The sequence below is a fragment of the Calonectris borealis genome, chromosome 1 (genome assembly GCF_964195595.1).
Source record: "Calonectris borealis chromosome 1, bCalBor7.hap1.2, whole genome shotgun sequence".
Taxonomy (NCBI): domain Eukaryota; kingdom Metazoa; phylum Chordata; class Aves; order Procellariiformes; family Procellariidae; genus Calonectris; species Calonectris borealis.
In genome coordinates, this window is record NC_134312.1 from 114,554,445 (window position 1) to 114,578,055 (window position 23,611).

The following is a 23,611-nucleotide window of genomic DNA, read 5'->3' on the forward strand; positions in this document are numbered from 1 at the left end:
CCACTAGCAGCCCAAAATCTGAACCTCTGGGCCAGAAAAGGGGAAAAAAAAAAAAAGAAGGGGAAAAAAAAGGCAGCTTTTTTCTTAATGAGTCATGCACTGATTTCACTTGCCCGCTACCTGGTGAAAAGGGCAATGCATTTGTAATTACATTACCGAATAACATTAGACATACTACTTTTTTTTCCAGTTTTCTTAAAGCTCAACCTCTGTACCAACCTAGAGAGCAAGTAACACAGACCGCATTCAGTGCCTGCTAGCCAAATTGTTCCTCTCATATGCTTCTGCTGAGAAGCAAACCCTGCAGAGGCAGATTTGGGTACGCTGGCTTCAGCATACACACAGCTCCCCAGTGATCCACTTCAATCAGAATCCGAAAAAAGTGATTCCAGCCCTGCAGCATGGTGTGAGCTCTGCTACCCCATGCATTATTTCAGCATGAAATATTTATAAACTGGAGAACAGGGGCAAGCTCCTTCTTTAAAGTGTAATGAATTTTTTCTAAATGTATGAGCACAACTTGTAAGAATCTGCAACTTGTTTGACATCCTGGGTTTAACAGCCTAGTCCCCACTCCTCATCCACCCAAAAGGAGCCGAGATTTTACCCTGTAACCGATTTCTCTTTAAAAACTGAACTTAGACTAAACAGGTATTTTTATATCCTAGGGCTAATTTTGCTTTTCTTGACATTAGTTCTCAACACCACACCTGTATATTTTTTTGTAGAAAAGAGAAAATAACAGCATTTGTATCATAATTATCTTTCCCCTGGCAGCAGTTTGTATTCTGAAATTAAAACAGTGGTCACAGTCTACAGTGACACACTGTCACGGAACTGGTCCTTGGAAAGCCATAGGGGACTGATGGTGGCAAATCTGACAACTTAAGGGCCAAACCAGTATTCCCATAACACAAAGCAGTCGGTGGAAAAAGCCACTGACGGGTAGATTCCCTCGCTCTACTAGATTACACTTGTAAAATGAAACTCCTGTTTTAGTTGGAAACCAGAAGGTGGGACTTCAAAAAAGCTGCAGGTAAATTGGTCCCCTGTGGGCAGCAGTGTCCTCAGCCAGTGCAGCAGTCTTATAGCCTGGAGGACTTGGGGCTGACGAGCACAAATCTCTGCAAATTAACCTTCTGCTTTTACGTGTTACTCTGCTAACGAATTCTGCAGAAGCAGTTACACAATTGACCTGTTCTCTGTAGCACTGATGAAGCTTTACTCTTTTTTTACCTACAGATTTAGAAATATTTACCAGCAGAGAACTAATTGACTCTCAGGAGAACAAACCCAATTTTACTTCCTTTGAAACGTCAGGAAAATAATAGCACCTCGCAAGCAGGAATACAGCAGTTGTTACTACCTAGCATTTCTGAAGTCATTTGATTACAGAGTAACTAATTACTTTTATTTTTCATGAAAATGGAGTGATTTCATATATATTTTTTGTATTTCCTATTTGGCAAAACAAAGGTTAACTGACCTGCCTTCCACTCAGCTCTAAAACACGTCCTATCTCTGTCACCTGCTAGTGTATGCCTTAATTTACATTTCCTTCAAGCCTGCACTATAAATAGACTTCTGTGGAGGTACTGCATGTGCAGAGATCCTTATAGATGCCAGGACCACTGTGACTCCAGCCCAGGGAGCCAAGAGACATGCGTGGAGCTGAGAGCCCAAGCATGCCATGCAGCCTCTGCCGGCTAAGGGGAGCGCAACTTTCAGAGGGAATGGGCAAGTCCTAAGTGTCCTGGTTTAAACAGACCACAAAAAAAGCTTAAATCCAGTGACAGAACGCTAAAAATTAGTTATAACTTGGATTATCTGTGGGATTTTAAATTCCTGGTTTGGTAACTGCACTGTTTAAACATCAGGACAGATGCACCACAGCTGAATTAGCAGATGCAAATTGTCTGAAGACAAGGCATTTGCATCCCCTTACTAAAGTGATAATAGGAGAGTACTACAGTGAGTTGCTGAAAAGATTACGCTTTTACTTTATTAAAGGTAGCTGGTCTGGCTACAACAACTTATCTCAGTACAAGGAATCTTCCAGGAAATCAAGCACTTGCTCAGGCTGATAACATTTTTCCCACCTGGGGTCATCACCCCCCTTTGGTCATTCATTCCTACAGAGCATCATCTGCTTGACTGACAGATACTGCAGTGAAAGGTACTATGTGGGGAGAAAAGTCTATTTCTATCTTGCTGGACATAGTCTTACCACCACCACCACCACAAAAGGCTCCATTTCACTCAGTGCAGCGCAGGCTGTGCTAAACCTGTGCCATCTGGTGCAGATGCACACAGTAAGTACCTATTTAAATTTAGAGAGCAGTTACAGCATGACCTGCAGACCACGGCAGTAGATATTCATGTCTGAGCAACATTATGTGCTTCCATTATCACCCTGCCTTTTAAATGGAGCCCTAAAGCCGACAGCACATTAGCTATTTTTGCAGGCGCTGTCTGTGTTACACACCGCCTGCTCCGTGGCAATATAACTAATTCACTGGAAACTGCCAGACGTGGACTATACATTGCAATATTCACTGTCCTGCTTCCTGGCATTAAGCGAATAGATTCAAAATATATCAGCTTTACTTCAAAGCACCTCTCTTGGAGCCAAACTCAGCAGTCTTGTGTTTAGTATATGACTTCGCTTCAGGTGCTACATGGAGATTACACTGATTTTTAAACGCACTGCTTGAGAGCTTGAGACACCCAGGGGAGCTGTAATAAAATCTGTATCCATGTGATCAGTTCAGAAATACTGCTGTAAGATCAGCAACGAAATTATTTGATAGCTTCGGTCCACTTTTTGAACTGGAAGGAATCCAGCTCCCAGTAACCACAACTGGCTATTAAGCCACCATAACCGGTGCCAGTCATGATGCTGACTGGTCGACTCAGCAGTAGGATTGAAAAGCAAATGCCATTTCTGCTCAGGTGGAGGAGGAGAGGATAGTATTACCACTGAGAAGGTGACAGTCCTCCAATCTCCTCTGCCACAGCCCATGAAATACAGCATGAAACTTTCTGCTGATTCCCTGGGAGCTGAACTGGGGGCCAGGTTACAAACCAAGCAGATTTTAAAAGAAGTTCGCTACAAATGAAACAAAATAAAAGACGACATCTCCATGGGTTACAGCAAATCCATACACTTCCAGCATGATCACATGTACTTACAAAATAAACAGTATTTTAAACAACACTTTGGCCCTTGTAAAACGATTCAAGAAATGTTACAACACGCCTTAGCGTAAAACTACTCTGGTTCCCACTAAACACGAAGGCTTTCAGAAACTTGTACCAGTGTTGGAAAGGTCACTTAGGTTCAGACATCACTATGTATTTCACAGTAGATGCTTCTTTCTTACGCCCCACTCCTTGTGAGAACCAGCCCAGCGGGCTATCTGAAAGCACACCCCCTCCTGCCTTGCTGACCCCACTGGAGTAAAACGCCACCTTCTCCTCGTCTTCCTCCTCACTGCCCTGGTGAGGTGTGGTGGGAGACCTTGGGGATGGGTGGTCACCTCCACATAGGCATGGGCGAGCTGGGCACGCGGAGGAGCGAGCTGCCTTTCCACGTGCTGCTCGTGCCAGCAACCTGGCAGAAAGAGGAGGTGATTCATGAAACAGCTTCGGCTGGTTTCTCATATCCTGAAAACAGGCCAGGCTTCCAGAAAGAGAGGGATTAAGTGGATGATGTTCTCCACAACCCCTTTCAGCTCTCACACTCTGCAGGTTGCTCTGCAAGAAGAAACATCCCTGAAAACTGGCACTTATATTTGAAGGATGACAACCTCTGCTACCCCTTTCCTGCCTCTCCTCGAACATGAAGCCCCCCTGGAGGGGGCAGATATGCTCCACCATCACCCCTCATTTCTCATACCTCCCTGCTGAGCCCTGCCACCACCTTTGTGAGCTCCTCTGGACAGACAGCTTACCATGAACTAATACAATTACGTAAAGTAAACCAAACCGATCAGTTGACAGAGCTATTAAATGGCAAGATGCAGGCAACAACTGATTTGCCAGGGAATAATCAAACAGTTTGAGAACTTAAAAAGAAGCAAAACAGCAAATTCACCCTGACTTTGGGTGGGAGAGGCTTTAAATCAAGGCAACGTCTTCTTAAAGTTGCTAGATCTGTGCAGTAAGCCACGGGGAAGGTAGTCCCCTTCAGCAGACAGTCTCTGGAAAAATTTCTAGAGCCCATTTACTGTACAAAGTTGGATGGTACGACATCCTGGTTCACGAAGAGATGGAAGAATGCCACAGGGATACTACACTGACAATGCATTGCTATGATGATCGGGCTCCAGCCATCATTTCCATCTATTTTATTTCAGAGATTAAAATGGCACACATGAACCATGCATCAACCATTGCTATGCACGTGGACCAAAGGCATTTATTACCAGTCCAGTTCTACAGCCTCAACAAGATTCCTATTGACTTCAAGATAAATCAAGTTGGCATTTTCATGACCATTGGAAATCTGTTTTCAGACTGCAGAAATTAAGCCTGAGACAGACATATAAAGGCAGATTTTAAATTTTTTTTTAAAAGACAGTTTTGAAAATATCTTGCTAAAAATACAACTACAAAAATCTTGTTTCATAGCTATGAAAAATATGATAAGTAGCTTAAGAGAATGAATATATTGTTACTGAAATCTATTTCAAACAGAATAGAGCTTATTTTCACTCTCTTCTTGACCTCTATTTGAGAAGATGCCCTGAAACTCTAGGTATTTTGTATTACATCTGATGGCACTAATTCAAAGGAGTTTTCAACCTATATTCAACTATCAGAGATCACAGCACAATCCAAACCCCCCCTCCCTCCCTCGTTTAATTCACCGTCTTGGACAGCTTTCAAAAATAGGAATGCAGTCACATCTGATTAAGAGTTTATTTATTATATTTCATGGTTTAGCAGAAATAATGTAACAATGTTAGGGGAAAGTATGGAAGGATCAAGAATCAAATTAATTGAGCAAGCAGAAAACGCAAGGGCTTTTTTGGGGGGGGTGTTCTTTTTTTAAAAAAAAAAGAACAGGAAAGAGCCATGGTGCTAAGACTAAAAAGCCAGGAAGTAAGTGCACTGAAGTCAGTGTACACAAAGATATGCAGTTTTCCAATACAGGGGGTAAAATTCTGGCCACAGAAAGCAGGTGTCCCAAAAGCCAGGGGTGACTCCACGAGTGACCACCTGCAGAAAGTCTGAGTCTTTTGAGGTCTTCCAGAGCCTCTCCTCTGAAAGCAAGCCTCTTGCTGGATACATAAAATGGGATCTGGGATCCCTAAACACTTTTGAACACAGGGGCTGGAAAGCACTTCGTTATGTTTTTAATTAGGTTGCGTAGATCATTTCTCATTGTATTGTGACTGAATTCCTGAAACACCACAATAAAAATGACAATTAGAACGCTGAAATTTTTATTGCCTTTTCTTAACGTGCTAACATCACAGGAGAACACATCTTGTTTGTGTTCAGGAAAGTTATGCCAGAGAAAACAAGAAAAAAGCATCCCTGCACTGCTTTGCTGGTTGTTCACCCTGGCCAGGAGGTACTGCTTCTGCAAGGAAAGGGCACACTCAATTCTCTGGCCCTTGTGCTTCTGGTTTGAGCTATCCAACTAGTGTTTCGCCTGGCATCAGCTATGATGAATTTTGGTTGTAACCACTAGCAGCTGGAATGAGGCCAGCAATGTATTTCATATGAGCTGGTAAAGAATTTTGGTCATCAAAGGCCCAAGCCACTTACTGGTCTGAAACCGCCCATATCAAGATCAGAGAGGGGATCTTTTGCACTACTGCATGCAATATGCATAAGGGGCCAAGTTTAAATCTGTATAGAGATGTACATGCCCTTACACATTGAAAACATCTCCATGGAAGACATATACGAATATTACAATCTCACTGCTCCATGAAAACCATGTAATTGAAGGCTGACCCAAAAAGTATGCAGAAGAGGAACAAATTAAGGTCACAGAAACACCCTTAAATCTGTCATCTGAGAACTTCCGAAGTGCATGCATTTAAAATGCATCTTTCTCACACACACACATTTACGACCAGGGATTTTGCATTTACATGCTAGGTCCTGACTGGCATTGGAAAATTTTCAGTGCTAGTACTAATCCCCGAAGAACCTCACTGCAAACAACCTTCATTACATGATAATTCTTTGCTGCCTCCACTTCTTGACATGTCAGCCAGTTCTTAATCCTTTTAACTTCTTAATGAAGGAGTAGTTACACAACAGAAGCGTCCCACGGAAGGTCACCAACCTCTCTCTTGAGAGCGCTTCCCTGGCACATGGCATGGAGAAAAGGGCTGGGACCCTGCTCATGGGGACGGACAGCTCTGGGACACACACCTTCTGGGAAGATGGGGCTCCCAGCCTGGGAGAAGCAGCAGCAGCCATTTAGTGCTGAGGAGTAACACCGCTGCAATGCATAATTTCCTCTGAAGAGATGTCCTGCTTGCAGCTCGGCTCCCTGGGCGGAGGCAGCGACAGCTCCCACCCAGGGACTGCTGCCCGACCTTTCTCGGGATGGCTGATCCATGCCCGCATGCATCCCTACAGCACGAGAGGCACAGCATCGTCGCCCCATCGAACAGCAGCGGTGACGCCGAGCCTATGCGACGAAGAGAAAGGAGAGCTTTTCCCTCCAAACCATTATGGTCCTGCAGTGGATAAGCTGCACCTTCTAGACCAAACTGTTTTTATTTTGGCTCCTGGGCCTGTTTGGAGCTGCTAAAGCAGAAGAGCAAACGCCTGGCAAGGGAAGCTCTTCCAAGCGATGTGGAAGAGCTTGGCCGAGGCTTTTGTGTTGCTGCAGTCGTCGTGAGGGCTTTCCAAGTCCACCGGCAGGCCAGGCAGGTGGGACAGAGACAAGTAAAATCAGCTGGCTATTTTCTGAGGAAGAAGCAGCTAAAAACCGCGAGAATAAAACAGGACTGGAAACACTTGGCTACAAAACAGAGGCCAGTTTGAAGTTCAGCCTCAAGCAACTTCTTAAGTAGGTCAGAGCATAAAACCTAAAGCTGAAGATTTGCATTCACAGGGGGAGAAACCTCCAATCCCTGTTTTATGGCACAGGCACCTGGACAGAAAGCTTTGTGTTGCTCTTGCAAAGCCAACACGAGGATTTTGTGTACAATACCAAGGAAAAAGGTACTTCTTACACCTGAGCGTGGCCAGTGGAGCACAGGGAATCCTTATGGCGGTGGAGCTGCTGCAACGCTCTTCTGGATGGCCCAGAGACAGCCCGAAAGATTTTGTTTGCCAGTTTTGGAGGAAAATTGCATAGCTTTTCTCATGCTGGACCATATTTTCAGCCAGCGCATGTCAGTATAAATCAAGTGACTAGAGGATTTTGCCCAGTTAATTGACAGTTTGTATCTCCTGACACAAGTTGAAGAAAAAAATGAGAGTGATAAAAATATAATGCAACAGCTATAGCGGTGCTACTGGCGGTTATGAAGCAGCTGTTAGTTCTGGCAGTTATTAAAACCATTCAATGCAAGTGACAGATAACAGTAATAAATCAGCTGACTTGTTTCACGTATCCACACATCCAGTGTTTTCTGTGAGCACAGCAAGTATTCAGCCTGGAAGAACAACGGCATCTCATTACAAAGCCCCATCAGCAACTGCAACATACATTAAATTATTGACACATAATGAAGCCAAAGTGCAAACCCTGACTTGAGTCATAGCTCCTTCAGATTTAAACAACGGCTGCTAACTGGTAACTTGCTTTCCAGTTACCAGTCTCACAGAGCAGTAATTGCTTTTATATTAGCTAAAAGAGGTACTGCATTTTCCCTCAACGCAAGGGCTGTATCCCGATGGGGTGGCCTTGGGAGCCTACCAGGAAGGTACAAGGGGGCAGCCATGCAGCAAGAGCACGTCCTCACCACCCGCAAGGCCTCCGCGTCCTCCCTGCCAGGTCCCAGCCTCGCTTGGGGGGGCCCTCCAGCTGTCCCCAGCCCACCAAGCAAAGGCTGAGCACCAGGCTGGACCAATGCACCCAAAACCACGCCCTCCCAAAGCACGGCACCACAGGCAGGTCAGGGAGGAGAAAACACAGGTGTCCACCAGAGATGGGCAGTGGGGTCAGGCCCCCACTGAGCGAGCTCGGTTGGCGGAAGAGCTCATAGTACTGAGGTACAACCTGCCCTTTCCCTTCAACTATGGAGCAAAAATGCCATGAGCAATTCTCCTTTAAACCCCAGCATGTGACGAGGCATAGCGAGAGAGTACCAAGCAGCAGTTTTCCATCTTCCACACAGCCTTGCTCTCCCCGACGGAGTCCAGGCAGCTGGAAGCTCCTCAGAAGGAGTCCCATTGATTTTCTGGATGAGCCAGCAAGCCTCCTCCCCTGGGGAGTAACCTCCCCACCTTTTAAGCAACAAGAACTTCCAAGTAACGCAACTTCTTCACGGAAGAGATGAGTCAACCTTTAATGAGAGCATAAACTAGTCGTTGCAAGTTCCTGGTGTAATTTGGGATTGCAAGTAGCTCTGCGATGACAACAAATCTCTGGAAGAAAAATAAACCAGAAGTATACAGAAACTGAACTGATGCTGTCTCAAAGGTATCTGACTGTAGCTGTACCTGACAGATTTCAAGTGACATTGAGATGAACTACAAGCATTATTTTTCTGGACTCCCAAAAATATCTGACGATCTAGTGGACACTCAGCACAGAGCTCAGGGAGAAGCCCTGGGCTGGCAATCACAACAGCCTCCCTGCAGCCTCCCATCGCCCACCTGCCTAAGTGGGATCCCCTGGCATGGCTTCCCAGCCCTTCGGAGGGGATCGCAAGGCTCTTCAGATGCCTACCGGGGCATCCTTCTGGGGAATTGGTCACAGACACGCAAAACAAAACCTCCCTTGCAGGAGGTAAAAAAAAGACCCTCCCTCTGTTAAACAAGGATGCATGGCTCAAAAACCCAAAGTTGCTTTGTAACTTGCCAAATTTGAGTGACGTCAAACAGGGCTGTTTCCCCCGCAGGGCACGGGCCAGCTGACACGCAGAAGTGACTGTCCCCGCTGGACAAACAATACTGATCACCCTCTGCTGCGCAGACGCCAGCTTGGAGGTCAGCTTGTAAGTAGCTGTTGTCAGCCTGTGACTGAAGAGGAATACAGGAGAGAGACCCCATACCTACCAGCTTGCCGAGAGCTTCAAAATGTTTGATCAGCCCAGGCCCGAAACGGAACAAATTCTTACTTTTGTGGCTAATGCAAAAGGACCTTCCATTAAATCCAGCCCCTGCTAGCACAGGCAGCCACGCCATGAAGGCCATTTCACGAGCTGATCGCACTTCCTCACACATCTACTTCAAAAGAAAGGATGACTAGGGAGGGGAGTGACGAGCATGCAGGAAAAATTTCCTCTCCTGAAGGAGAATACAGCATTTTAATGCAAAGTAAATTATATTAGCAGATAGCGACAATGTAAGCTTACCAATACAGACGTTAAATACCATAGCTCCCCTCCTAATCTCACCACATTATTTTAATGTAGCATATTATTCAAAACATACAGCAGACATGCCACTATGTTTACAGCACCCCTGTCATATAGCAATTTTGAAAGCATTATTGTCAAGCTGACATTTTATTACATTTCTGGAAATATGCTAATTCAATCATTAAGTTTCGTTCCACAATCGTGAAGGCTCAGGAACAAAGACATATTGTGCTTTACTTCAGACAATTTTACATGTTGTTGAAAACAGAGAATGAGGGCCATAACTTTTCATCCATCTCCCATCCCCTTGAAGCTCTATTCTTTCGCTCTCCACTGGAATTTAGTATCAAATTACCCCTGCTAGGAGCCACCGGAGGAAAGCAATGCGAGGTAAGCAGACTGGCAATCCTGTCATCCATTTTCATAATTTCAGTTTATGTAAATAGGCCATCTATTTCCAAGCCAAACACAAGGTTACCGCCGTGGACTGAACAAACTTTATTAGTTTTCAGCCATGTAAATATATTAGCTATCATCAGACACAGCCACACCAAGGTCTTTGGGGACTAGGACCATGCCGCACAGCAAGTAGTCGGCGCAATTCGGGAGAAGCTGTGCCCCAGAGCAGAGATGTCGGCAAACAGAAAGGTAGACAAAAATAGCTGTTGTCTTAAAAGAATGCAATGTTTGCACATGAGATGCTCTGACAAAAGAGATTTTGCGGGAAGGTTAGTAATTACTTGGATTAGATTAACACCACGGCTTCTCACTCACAGCTGAGAGCACTTTTGTGCTGGACATGGCACACAAGGACTCCTCACACGCAAGGCCATTCTCCATCCCAAGAGGTTTTCATATGAATATGCTTATAGGTGGCATATTCAGTGTCTACATTCAGACATCAAACTTTCGCTCCAAGTAATCAAAATTCTGCCCATAACCCAAATAATTAATCTGTATTTGTGGTAGTTTATACTGCTCTTAGAACGGAGGAGCCATCCCCAGCAGGCGTACACGCCACGTGGATGGCAGACAGGCAATGATGCCCAGACACTGTAGCCTTGCCTGACAGGATATTGCGAGAATAAGACTGACACAACTGACAATCTTAAGTGTTTTGAAACCCTTGGAAGATAATACACTACACAAGTGGAAAGCAAAGATGATACAAAAAAGCTGTATTCTTTATACAAAATACCGCACTAACAAAATTCTTGTTACTCTTCCAGAAAAACCTCAAAGATTCCAAGAGATGTATTTCAACAAGGTCTTGTACAAAGTACTATTACAGTTGCTTTAGTCCAAACAATGAAAAGTTAAGTGTTAAATTTATGCTGGCTGCTTATTTTCTCTCCTCTTGGTTTACATTTCCAAAGCAGCAGATGAGGAGAGGCCCAAAAGCTCAGGGACTTGAAGGATTTGATCCAAACAAAAGAATTAAGAGCTGCTGTCATGTATCATTTAAATACCATCATATTATAAGTGCTACTTATACTCAAGTAATTAATTTTGGGTCTCTCCAATGCTTGTCTTCTATTTCTGAACTCTCCTCAGTCTGACACCAGAATATTTCTGTTTCTCCGTTTCTCCACGCTTAGGGGTCTATTGCAGAGGCATCGTGATACGAGAACAAGCGCTCTGCAGCGCTCCTCCCCCCTCCCCGTTCACCACCCCAGCCAAAGTCGCAGAGGCCCGCTGGCCTGGAGCGCTCCTGGCAAGGGGGTCCCACAGGATCCGCGGAGCCTTGAACTCCGAACGGCGAGTGCTGCTGATGGGCACCACCAATGTGGTGCTGCAACAACAGAGATACCAGAACAGGATCGTAACGCCAGCCAGTACTCTAGATGGTTTCAGTATTGTAGGAAACCGGGAAAGTAGAATTTCAAACGAAAATTGCCACTCTCCAAGGCTAACTGCTTCCCTCCTGTCCCAAATAATTATGTCTATTCTATTCTTTTTCCTGGGGAGGAGGAGGGAGCACCAGTGGTGAGGGGAGGGAAGGGAAGGAAGGGGCACTGCTTACATCCAGGCCCTCTCTGACCCTGCTGTTAGAAGGAAAAAGTCAAATGCATGGGCACAACAGGAATAAGCAGTAGAGTATCAGACCAAAACTGCAGGTAATGTCATAGCGTAAGCACACACATTTGGGACTGCATTTTATCTGTTGTTCCTAGTTTACTAACACCGGTGCCCTATGGGCTGCTCAGCAGCTGGAAATAGCTATAGGGCAGCAGTACCCTAATTATACTTTCATTAGATCACCTTGACCATGGACTGTATGAAGGACTGGAGTAGAGATAGTTTGCACAGTCCCTTTACGCTTCAATGGCAGCGTAGCAAGTCCACAAGGCACCTAAAAATAAGGTTCACTGCATCTGGGCTGATGAACAGATGTTTCAACAGCAGCTGTAGATCCTTAGTACCTCTTGAGCTTGTGACAAACTGTACCACCGGCCTCAATAAAGAGAGAGAAGCTGGAACATTCAACATTAAACCAAGCCTCCCTTGTGAGCAAAAGGAATAACTCCATTTAATGATAGGAGTAAAAATCTCTTACCTGTGTGGATGAGCCAACAGAGGGAGACACGATGACGAAACATGCCTGCCCAGTTTGTGGTATTAATGCCTCTCCATCCCATACTAAATACTTACGGATAGAGTAAGACCCAGGAGAAATCTTGTCTTTTACAAAAATAATTCATTACGGGGGGAAAAAAAAGGTTTTTATGATAGCGTAAGTGATTCTAAAAGTAAACGTCACAACTTTTTTCTTCTCTAAATAGAGAAAAGTCATTGAGAAAATTTCACTGAATTTCTAAAGATTGTATTAACTGTGGAATTTCTATCTAGTTGCGGTTATAAATCTCGAAGGAACTTGTGGCTGCCGTGTGAATTAATAGTTCATTTCCTTTAATTTTTAATAACTCACTTATATACACCAAACGTCGTTTCTGTCCCTTAAAGAGGCGTATTAAGATTAGAATGAGAGTTTATCTTTCTAGGACAATATTGTTCAAATATTGAATCAGTGCCACAGGTTTTATTTGGATTGGCTGCAATTACACTGTGTGCAGCATCAAATGGCCCTCTTGCACAGCTTTTGACCCAGAAGTATCTTCATTAATAACCCTGTTCTGAGTTGGTGTGATATTACTTACTACAGAGCAACCACTACAAAACGCAACAGACTAACCCTCTGAGAATCCCACCAGCTCAGTGAAATCTCAGAATTAGCCAATAAAACAGAAATTCTCCAGCTGGGGATAGGGGAGGCACGTATGCACTGGATGTGCAAGGAGTGGCTGAATCAGCTGAGGTGGGATTTGTCCTGTGTATCTCCTGACCCTCCAGGAGTGAGTGACACACCTTATTAAGCAGCGCTTGAACTGGGAGCAAAGGAGCATGAGGTGGCAGTGAACGTGGAAGGTACCATGGTGATTAAAAAAAAATGAGAAAGAAAAAAATGGTTTTTTCTGACACTTGGATTCAACAAGGTACTTCAGCTTACAACTTGTCCCATTAGAGCCAAGTGCATGAAATCCCCACTGAAGTAATTAGCTTATTGATTTCAACAGGATGAGGACTCTATCCATTGCACCTACTCACCACCTTGAAGTTACAAATGCATTTAACTACTTTGCTGAACTGATGCCTGGCAGACTATCTGAATTCTCTCGAAAGCTTCGGAGGTACAGATGACCGAACAAAGTCAGAGGTTCTTACCAAATTCAGAGGTGGACCTTTCCCCCACTTGAAAAAGGGAAAGAGTTGTGAGGGGCTATAAAATAACAGACAGAAGGTAAAATTCTTATAAAGAAAGGACAGTCCTCTTGTGATCAACATAATCCCCAGGCTCAGTCTTTACGTCAGTCTTACTAAGTGTTAAGAAAACATTTATCTTTTACATGACCAAACCTCATGCGAAAATCCTACAGACTTCCAAAACAGACCACTGCAAATGATAAACACAAAATGATCTCTCCTTTTCACTGAAACATCTTTTCAAAATGAACAGTGCAGTATAAGCAAGCTAATTTCACTGAATTCCTTATGAATGTTTATTTTTCCCCCTTAGAGTTTTCTGTAAGCCACACAGAGCATTTCGGTGATTTATACCTTAATGCTTCTATTTTCAGGCCAAATTCTAACAATCTTCCAAATGATGAAAAACAGATGATCCACAGACATGTCAACAATTCAAGTTTTAGCACAAAACCATGCTAGCCTTTTTTCTCATGAACAATTGAACTTGCATGTTTACAAAGACTTCCAGTTTTCACTAAAAAAAGTATTCTAGTTCCTATGGCTACCTACTAAAATAAAAAACCGTAAACTTCCAAAAATGATCAAACAAAGAAAAGAACCCAATCCCATTAGTCCCAAACATTTCAAAACAGTTAGTCAGACACCCAAAAAAAAGAGGTGGGAGACTTGAAGCGGGAGCTATCTTTTGAGAGCTGCTGTTTGGCAAGCAAAACAGTTTTTTCCCATTTTGAGCTGCCTGTCACAACACAGGGTCAGAAATGAAACCACAAAGGGCTAAAGAAGAGGCGCCCTGTGTTTTAATTCTGGTGCTGACAAGGGTTTCCTCTGCAGCCGTCATCAAGAGCAGATGCTGCTCTGGTCGTAAATCTGATCGCACATTCTCTGCTGAAGGATATGAACTGGGACAATAGGCATGGAACAAAAAACAACTGGAAGTTCAAACACTTTGCAAAGGTCACATTTCGAATACCAGTTTTCTCTCCAGCAGATCTTACAATGAAAACGTGGTGCTAGATCTTTCTCTAAGCTGTGGTTAATCAACCCCGTGCACAGAGTGAGTTGGACACCTCTCTTGCGGAGGTTTTCCCAGGCTGAAGCACAGATAGCATGCTTCCACAGGTACTCCAGGTGTTGAAGACCAAGGATTAAAAGGCTGAACTGCTTTTCACCTGTTACACAGAATGAAAGGGAAACCGTTTTAGTCTACCTATCAGAGTCTGGCCCTTACCGATGACACGTTTGTAGCTGGCCCCCAGCACGCAGCACGAGCATCCTCAGGCTCTGCTCCATGCGCTCATTCAGGAAGACTCTCCTGATCAGAAGCCACAACTCAAGCCAAATCGAAAAAATAATTATTGAACCAGGCCTTTGGCGCACCTCTGGCATCGTATCAGAAGTCACAGAGCCAGAGGCATGAAATGGCAACTACCAGGTAAATTGCAGTTTTACATATTGTCCCAAAGTGCTTCAATCATGGGAAATTTTGAACATTACGTTGATGAAGAGGAACACAAATTTATTTTAAGCAGAATACCATACAACTGTCGTGCAGACACAGAACCATCCCCAACCCATATGCTGTTTCACATATTTACTGTGGGATGCCTGAAATTGTCTAATTTTAATTATTTGGAATCTACAGCGAATGCCAAGCTTCCTGAAATTTTTTTATTCACTATGAACTCCAGAGGCTACATCTCTATATTCCTAACTCTTAAAATGTTAATTCTGTCCTTTGGTGCGCTCCTCCTCCATACCCATCCTCCATCCCATATTCTCATATCAAGTGAATCAGCTTAAGGGACATTCTTCGTTTCACAAACAAAAATGGCATTCTCTCAGGTCGGCTGCTTTTCTCAAAAGTACTACTTGATATAAAGTACTCCACGTCAAATGCCACGCTTAAATACACATGGCTTTTTCTACTGTTTTGCAGGCTGAGGCATGCACACAATTTTTATGCTAAGTGTATTCTCTGCCTCTTTTCCTCCCATTCTCTCTGTCTGCCTTCCTTCCTTCCTGGCCACATTGTGCAACCTCTAGACTTAAAACAAAACAAAAAACCCACCCAAAAAATTCAGCCCCTCCAACATACATTAAGTTCATGTAAATAGCAGCTGATATTTCAGCGGTCACTGAACAACTCTTGCATCCTCATTAGCTCTGGTAAGATTTTTCCACCTACTCTCTTGCAAATCACCATCCACTACCTGTAATGAGATCACAGTTCTATAAAGTTTTTATTTACTTTTTCCTCCAGTTACTTCTGAAGTCCTTGCAATCATGTGGGTTTTTTTATTTTGCTTTGTTTTTCTAAATAAAAGTTGCCTTACAGTAAGTCATTCTGAAGACATTTACCAAGAAACTTCAGACACTTTGCAATGTAATGCAGCATCACTGCATCTTAGCTTTCTGCTTAAGCCGATTTTCCATTTTACTCCCCTTAAAGACTTACGCAGGAAAATACGGACCAATCACCAGGGCCGAATATTTCATCGATGAGTTTTCTTAAATACTATGGGCCAAATCTGGGTGTAAGTCCCTTCATTTCCACTGAATATCCAACTGGCCCAGCAAGATTAATTTGAAAGAACAGCTGGACTATTGGTCCTCTTTGCTCCATTATTTACCTGGAATCTGGGATTATTCCACATCAACTCACAGCTGCTGGCTGTGAAGTGCTGTGAAAGAGCAAAGGCAGCATCCAGAACCACCGCTGACAGCATGGAACTCCTGACATCTCTGCCCAGAGAGCTCCCCGCAGCTCAGAAGTTACCTGTGGGCCATGATAAACACAAGGCACAACGTGGTGGAGAAGACTAAGCTGGAAATCAGCCCACAGAAAATCCACCAGGATAAGCATGAGGGCCAGACAATTTGGGGCCTCTCAGAAGCAAATACAAAGAGCACTGTCAGAAACACGCACTCAAATTTGGGTTCTGCAGAAGAAACCCCTTTCGTACCAACTCCCACCTCTGAGGAGCTCTGTGGTTTGAGGCTGGAGCTGAAGGCAATAACCAGATGTCTCCAATTCCTCTGAGCGACAGAAGGCAAAATGCTGCTGGTTGGTTAGTTAGGGAGGTACTGTTGTGGTGGGCAAACCTGAAGCATCTGTCACGGAGAAAACACGATGCGGTCCTCGCAGTCCCTAGCCTGGTAGCAAGCTGCAGAAGCAGACGCAGCACAGGGAAACTGATAAAAGGTCAGTCACAAATGATTCAATAGCTTAGAAGCAGGAGGAGGAGGAGTTTGAGTTAGAGGAGGAGGGCAGTTTGAGTTTCTTGACTCAAAGGGCTGGGAGGATGCTGAAGGCTGGGAAGCCTGCCTGCCTCCAAGCTTTCTTCTGGTGGGGAGTGAAAAGATGGGCAGGAGCGCTTAAGCATCCCTGCACCTTTTCCTTCATCCCACAGACACAGCTCTGATATGCTGCACAAGTCCAAACATAAATCTGTAACTTGTCCAAGAAAAAAACATTTTTAGAAGGGCCAACTATTAAGCACTAGATGCCGAGCAAATAAATAGGAGGAAATGCACATGCATCAGAGGAAATAATGACAGGCTGTAGCTATGGAAAACTAGTGGGAAGGGAAATCTAGCTGGAACATTAATGCTGCAACAACTTGCTCTGAAAGGGTATCATGAAGGGGGGGGAGGAGGAAGGATGTGTTACTTTACATTAGAGATGCTCATGGGATTATAGATGACTCAATCACTGACCTCGAATGCTTACAGATTATACTTGTAGTCCAACTAAAGATGGAGTTACTGGAACATCTCTTACAGGCCCTGAAATCCTAAAACTAGAGTGAGCCGGTAACTCTGTATCTGTTCTTCACGTCGGGAAAGAAAAACAGGCTAATCACAGATGCACATAGCCTGGAGGATGTTTGCTGAAAACCTCATCTGACTAAAGAAAAAAAATTCCCCGGTGTTCTAAAAACATGATGATTTCTTAAAATAGAAAATTCTATATGGAATATCTCAATGTTGAATCTCATTTTAACGAGTAAAGAGAGTTAATTAACCACCTAAAAGCTACAAGCAACTTAAGTATTAATGATCATGATCTAGTCACACTGACTTTGTTTTAAAATCAGTATATACATTATCACCTGGTGTTTATAGTCTGTTTGCACAATTGCTGGCATATGGGTCTAGAAAGAGAAGAGTGAGAGGCGTGAAACAAAACAGAGAATTGTTTAAAAAGAACCTACTGCACACCAAAAGGCTATTCCAAAACTACAAGAGAGAGTTATACTTGTGAAAAAAAACATCCCAGAGAAGATAAAGAGCAGAAACTTCAGAAAGACATGCAGATTTATAAAGAATGGAGAGAGCAGAAAAATTAGTGTAAACAAATGAGGAAGCATAGGCAACCTCTAAAGAAGCAGAGGAATCAATACAACACTGAGGACTACTAATGGTGTTTAAGACAGTAAAAAGGCACTTTTGAAAGCACCCACACAGATCAAGTCCATTGTTCGGTGCAGACAGTAGGATCAAAAATGATGACACAGGAAAATAAGGACCCGTGTTGGAATAAAAATGGTTCTTTAAAAGATTTCAATACACAGTTGTTAACAGAAGGACATAAGCAGACAGGTCGCTAGTCGCCATTTCCAAATCCCAAGGACCGTGTTTTCTTCTAATGCAATTTCACTGGTTTGTCATTTGGGGGTGAGGCAACATGAACCTTCTGCGGGAAAAGCTTGCATGTAAAAAAAAAGACCAATACAGTGCCAAATAATGAAAAGGGAAGGTTATTCTGATGGAGCATAGTTAAAGAGACAATAACATCTTCTGCAATGCAACTAAATGCAAGGTAGTAAGCCTAGCAAAGACCAGTTTGCAGGCTTAAAGCAGTAGACATGCTTTGAAGACCGTGACTTAAGGACCTAGAGCTGGAACAAATTGCTAGAGTTCATTTATGTCTTCTGTGATCATCACAGATAGCTGCTTCAAAATAGGTACTCAAAGAAAGGTACAGGAAAAAATAATCCTAGCAAGGCTTCTGTCAAAACCCTGTGCACAGCCCTGCTAGCCACACTTCAAGAAGGAAGTGAAAATACTAGAAGGAGCTCAAAGGAAGGCCAAAGAATTGACCCCTGGGCAGAGCAAAGCGAAACAAAGCAAATCTTACATGTGAGGCTGACAGAGTTCACCCAGCTCAGTGATAAGGTTGAGAGCTGTCATGATGACTACTTAGGGCCACATTTCAAACTCACAGATAAGTTAAGAGCTGACAGTAGGAATTTCAACCTTCGTTTCCCAGCAAAATTTCCCAGCAGTGTGAGTAAATGAACTATAGAACAGTTTACCAGGACAAATGGTCAACTCATTAATGCCTGAAGTTTTCAAAATGAGATCACACAAGTTTAAAGAAGACATGCCCAAAACAGCTTTTAAGGAAAAAAAACATATCTATGGCTCAATCATGCAAAATATCAGGTCAGAGGAGTATAATGACTCCTGACTGGTCTTCAAGTCTGTGAACTGGAGTACTTAACCACAAAAAGGAGAAGAATCAAATGTCTCCTTCGAGACATGTTGTGGCAAACAGCACTTGTAAGAGCCCCTCCAGTATTCAAAACCATCCAGATAAACGCAAACCTTTCCAATGTGTCACAGCCACTCGCACTCAGCTCTAATTCAATAGCTGTTTACATTTGTTAAATAAACATACAAAAGACTAGGTGTCAACCTGGCGCTGAAGGCATGGTTTGAACATTTCAGCAGTCACTCTAAAGAATGCCCTAGTCAATCCTTTCCAAAGCAGAGCTCTGACATTAGCCTAGACAAATGCCAGTGATGTTCACGTGGAAGTGGGACATGAAATCCACTGGCTGTGTTGCTCTATGGGAAGCCTTCTTCTTATAATGCTATATCATATGCTATTGTGCCCATCATTCCTAACCATATGTGAACTGGAATAAGGTATTCAAACACAGCACCTTCTTCCACACATGTAAATGGGAAAGTAATTTTGGAATGAGAAAAGAAAAAAAAAAATCAAAGTAGACATTCCCTAGGTGAGCAGGGGAAAAAAATCACTTGCCATTCTCCAACAGTAATCAATCTTAAGTACATGCTTTTTATTTCCAGAGCAATGAAGGATTCTGGTGCTCTATCACAATTTTATTTACTTTAGCTGAGGAAGTGTCTGAGCTGCGTTAAAAACTGTGGATCAATTCTGTATTGAAATACCGTCACCCTGCCTACTCCTTCAAAGTGCTATAAAATATGCTGAAGGGAACACTGGCATGTTCCCCGGGTACCATGGCTAAAACAAAACATGCAACAGAGGAGTCTTTTTAGAAAAAGCAACTACCACCTTCCCACTCACTCCTCCTCAAGCACTGAGCAGTCCGTATGACATACCTCTTTTTCCTTTTCTGGTTTTAGTCAAGAATATAAACCAAAAATACGTCACAGACTGCATGCTAAAGGTTAAGGAAATTACTGGTGGGGTTGATGAAACAGAAGGTAAGATGCCCTGTCTTGAAGAGCAACATTTTATGTTTTGTTTAGGTTTGTCCTTGCACATGAATGTAATATTTATGGGTTGTCACTTAAATTAAGCCCAGGGCCTAGAGTCAGGTCCACTAGCATGCAAGCTTCTCTTCTTCCTCACCAATGCAGAGCTAACAGCTGCACTGGAGCCTATGTTTTTAATCAAGAGTTTACTCTTCTATTTTTCTCTAGATAGGAAATACTCATATCCACCCCATTTTACCTCCTGTGTTTTTTTAAGTACTGTGAAACATGCTGTTCATACCACAGTGTTAAAGGGTCAGATTACCCTCACCTAGAATCTATTCAATAAATTCCACCAACAGCCAAAACACCATTTAACAAAAACAAACAAGTCAATAAAAAGAAAAGGAAAAAAAAGAAGTACTCAAAGCAAAAACAATCTCAAATCCGAGTCATTTGCATAGTGGTTTGACTCAGGTATTGCAATAAAGCATTTCAACAAAACCCACAAGATTTCTATTCACAGTCCTTTTCATTTGTAGAGCTTGAAACAAAGTTCTCACCACCTCTAAAGCTTACTTCCACAAATTGTATTTTTGTACATAAGCACATAACCCTCAATGTAGCAAGCTTTCTGGTATGCTTCAAAAATATATGCAACATGAAACTTTAGAAGAATACTGATGTTTGTTACCAGCAAGGAAAAAACCAAATCAAACCAAAAAACCCCAAACCTTGCCACTGTTTATTGCCAAAACACAGTTTCCCACAACCCAATTTTACATCAAGTCCATGAACACAGCACATCAGCTTTTTTCTAACGCACAAATATACTTACGAAAGGACATTCCCAATGTAGGCATAATATGAACAGCAGTAGGGAGTAGTCCCATCACAGCAGTAAGCTTTGCAGTCATTATCACACTGAGCCAGACAATCTTCTGCTGTATAAAAATAACATTCATGCGGTCAAACGGCAGCAACAACAAACTGCTGTACAGCACAGCTTTAAAGAAAATGCAATCTAACAGTTTTATACAATCACAGGACTTCACTCGAGGCGCGACCTGACCCTGTAATCCAAATGGCAGCCCATTCCCACTCACTCCGCACTCCAGTCGGAAGGCACTTTGTGTACAGGTATTTTGTAGCTGGCCGTATCAGTTCCTTCTCATATTTAATCATTTAAAATAAAAAAGAGCACTTTGAAACGTCAAGGCACCATGGATCACCTTTTTCCATGCCAGCAAGGAGTCCAGAGAGAAACCTGAGGCCGGGCTGCCTGTCCCGCTGAGCTCCAGGAGAGGAGAAGGAAGCTGCCTGGGAACGGGCTACCTCCCCCAGGCCCTGCCCAGCCCCGGGTGTCAGTTAGAGCTGCCTGGGGCTCTCTCATCCCCTGCCAGCTGGCAGCGGCTCCCCTCGCTCCGCTCCAGCGCTAGGGCCGTGGCCGGCGTGGCACGGCAGCGCCCAGCACGGGGCCAGCGGTGCCCTCTCTGCCCCATCGCCGCACCAGAGACTGCCCTGCCCCGCCGGGGCCACAAGCATTTCCAGCAGCGATGCTCTGCCGGACTGAGGAACGACAACGCAACCTGGGAAACTACAGTAAGAGAGCTCTTTACAATTAAGAAACATCCTTTTATTGCCGTGAGAAGCTATTTTAAAGCTATCGACCTCTTGTCTCTGGGTACTGCTACTGCACTGTAAAAGTGTCCTCGCGAGTTCCACTCTTCCCGAATCTCATCCCGGTCTCTCCTTGCCCACTGCCAAGACCTCAGCCGCAGCCTGGATGAACCCAAAGAGACTCCCTGCCCCGCACACTGTCACCCTTGGTGACCCTTCCGGTCACGCAAACGCACGCTGCCACAGTGGAGACCTGAAAGCGAAGATGACAAACTACGCTTCTGCATTCCCGGTAGGCTGTGGCGCCCGTTCCCCAGGCAGCAGATCGCACCAAGGGGTTCCCCCTCTCCCTGTAGGTTTTGCTCCCATTCCCATTTCTGCTTTTCATCCATGCCGGCCCAGCTTTTGGTGTCCCGGGATCCAGACAACCCTACCTCATCCCAGCTGCTGCCACGCTCCTATTCCCGCCCCACCTCTGGCTGCAAATGCCCACCTCGCACCGAGGCTCCTTTGCACCCTGACTGCGTAGTGAACGGCTCGTGCTGCTGATCCAACACCCAGGACCTTCATCTTGCTCATGAGATCGTAGCAGGTCACCTCTCTGAACCTGCTCATGCTTGGTCTCTGCTTGAAAACAAGCGCCAACTGAGGGTGAGGGCCGGAGAGGGCTGTGCGACGCAGCACATGCGTCAGCTCATGTGGCTGCGCCCTAAACCTGTGCGATTGCCCTGTATTAAAGAAATGCACAAAAAAGCGGAACAACTGACCCCTCGCTCTGAAGACCAGCCCCCCAACAAGGGAACTGGGGCAGCCGGAGGGACAGCAATCTTCCGAAGTGCAGGAGCAGCAACGGGGGGCGACTGCCGTCCCTGTGTGCGGGGCTCCCCATGCCAAGGCTTTTGCACCGTCATCCCTGCAGGACCCCCCATGCCAGCAGCTTCAGGCTTTTTGTACCGTTACCCCTTTTTTGGCACGAGCACCTGTCCCTCCGGCTATGCCCCCAAGGCGCCCGGCAAGCACAGCTACTCGACCAGAAGCGAGCGCAGCAGCCGCCCGCGGCTCGCACTCCCGCTTGCTCACCAAACCCGGCGGTACCGAGGGGTGCCCTCGCCCTGCCCGGGGGCCCGGGGCCGGCACACCTCAGGACGTCGCTCCCGAAGGGCGCGGATTTACCCTCCCTACAGCCCGGCGAGGGCTCACACACAGCACGCCCCGCCGGAGAGGGGTCCGCCGAGACGCCCCGGAGAGCCTGTGCCAACTCCGCCTGCCAATTCAGTCACCGACAGCAAGAAAAAGCCCCTGCGTCTGCCTTACACCGCCGCGGCCCCGCTGCCCGCGGCGGCTGCCGGCGGGGGGCAGCGCGGCGGCCACCGCCGGGCCCCGGCCCTCGCCGCCCTCCCAGCCCCGCTCGCACCCGTTGCCGGCGGCTTCGCGGCTCCCGCCCCGCAACGCGCACCCGCCCGGCCCCGCTGACCTGCCAGGAGGAGGAGGAGGAAGGCGGGGAGCAGCACCCCCCAGGCGGGGCGCCCCTCGGCCCGGCCGCGCCGCCCCGCTGCCTCCATGCCGGCGGCGGGCGCGGAGCCGCCGACCGCCCCGTCGCGGCGCGGCGCGGAGGCGGGCCGGGGGCGGTGGCGGCGGTGGGCCGGGGTGGGGAGGGTGGCGGTGGCGGGCGGCGCCGTCGGGGCCGGGCCGGGCCGGGCCCGCTGCCCCCCGCCGCGCCGGGGCCGCCCCCGGGGTGTCCCGGCGGCGCCGTGGGTGGCGGCGGCGGGGCCGCCCCGTCGCGGCACGGCCCCTCACGCGTCCCCCCGCCTCCCGCCGCCTTTGTCCGCCTCGGCCCCCGCTCGGCGGGGCCCGGGCCGGCGGGGGGAGCGCCCGAGGGGTGTGAAAGGCTGCGCCAGACTCCCTCCCGCTGCCGCCGTCAGCCGCTGCGTTCGAGGGGTTTTCTGCTGGGATTAAAGTCCTGATTGTAAACTGAGATTGAAATCGTCGTCATTTGTTTGCAAGAGCAGAATCAGCGTGTGGGGCGGGGTGCGGTCTGGTGAGGGTGGCTGCCGGCCATGCTGGCGGCTGTCGTGGCAGCAAAACCGGGCTTCTCCCAGCCTGGCCGCCTGTGCCCCGCGCTCTCCGGAGCCGCTCGGCGGCCTGCTGCCGCGGGAGCCACCGCCGACCGCGCCGCTGGCTAAAAACCCCAAACACGCTTGTCCGTGCTGCTCAGTATTAAAGATTTTCCATGACCAGACCAGGAC

At 45.9% G+C, this 23,611-nt stretch overlaps 1 protein-coding gene across 1 annotated transcript in view; it reads right to left on the reverse strand.

Moving 5' to 3' along the window:
- The window catches only part of CYYR1 (cysteine and tyrosine rich 1), a 60,488-nt gene extending 37,561 nt beyond the window's left edge, over positions 1–22,927 (reverse strand). The window contains exons 1-2 of the mRNA XM_075173901.1: positions 22,840–22,927; positions 20,584–20,689 (exon numbers count right to left, since the gene is read on the reverse strand). Coding sequence (XP_075030002.1) covers positions 20,584–20,689; positions 22,840–22,927 — 194 coding nt within the window. The remainder of the gene's footprint in view (positions 1–20,583; positions 20,690–22,839) is intronic.
- Between the last annotated feature and the right edge of the window lie 684 nt (positions 22,928–23,611).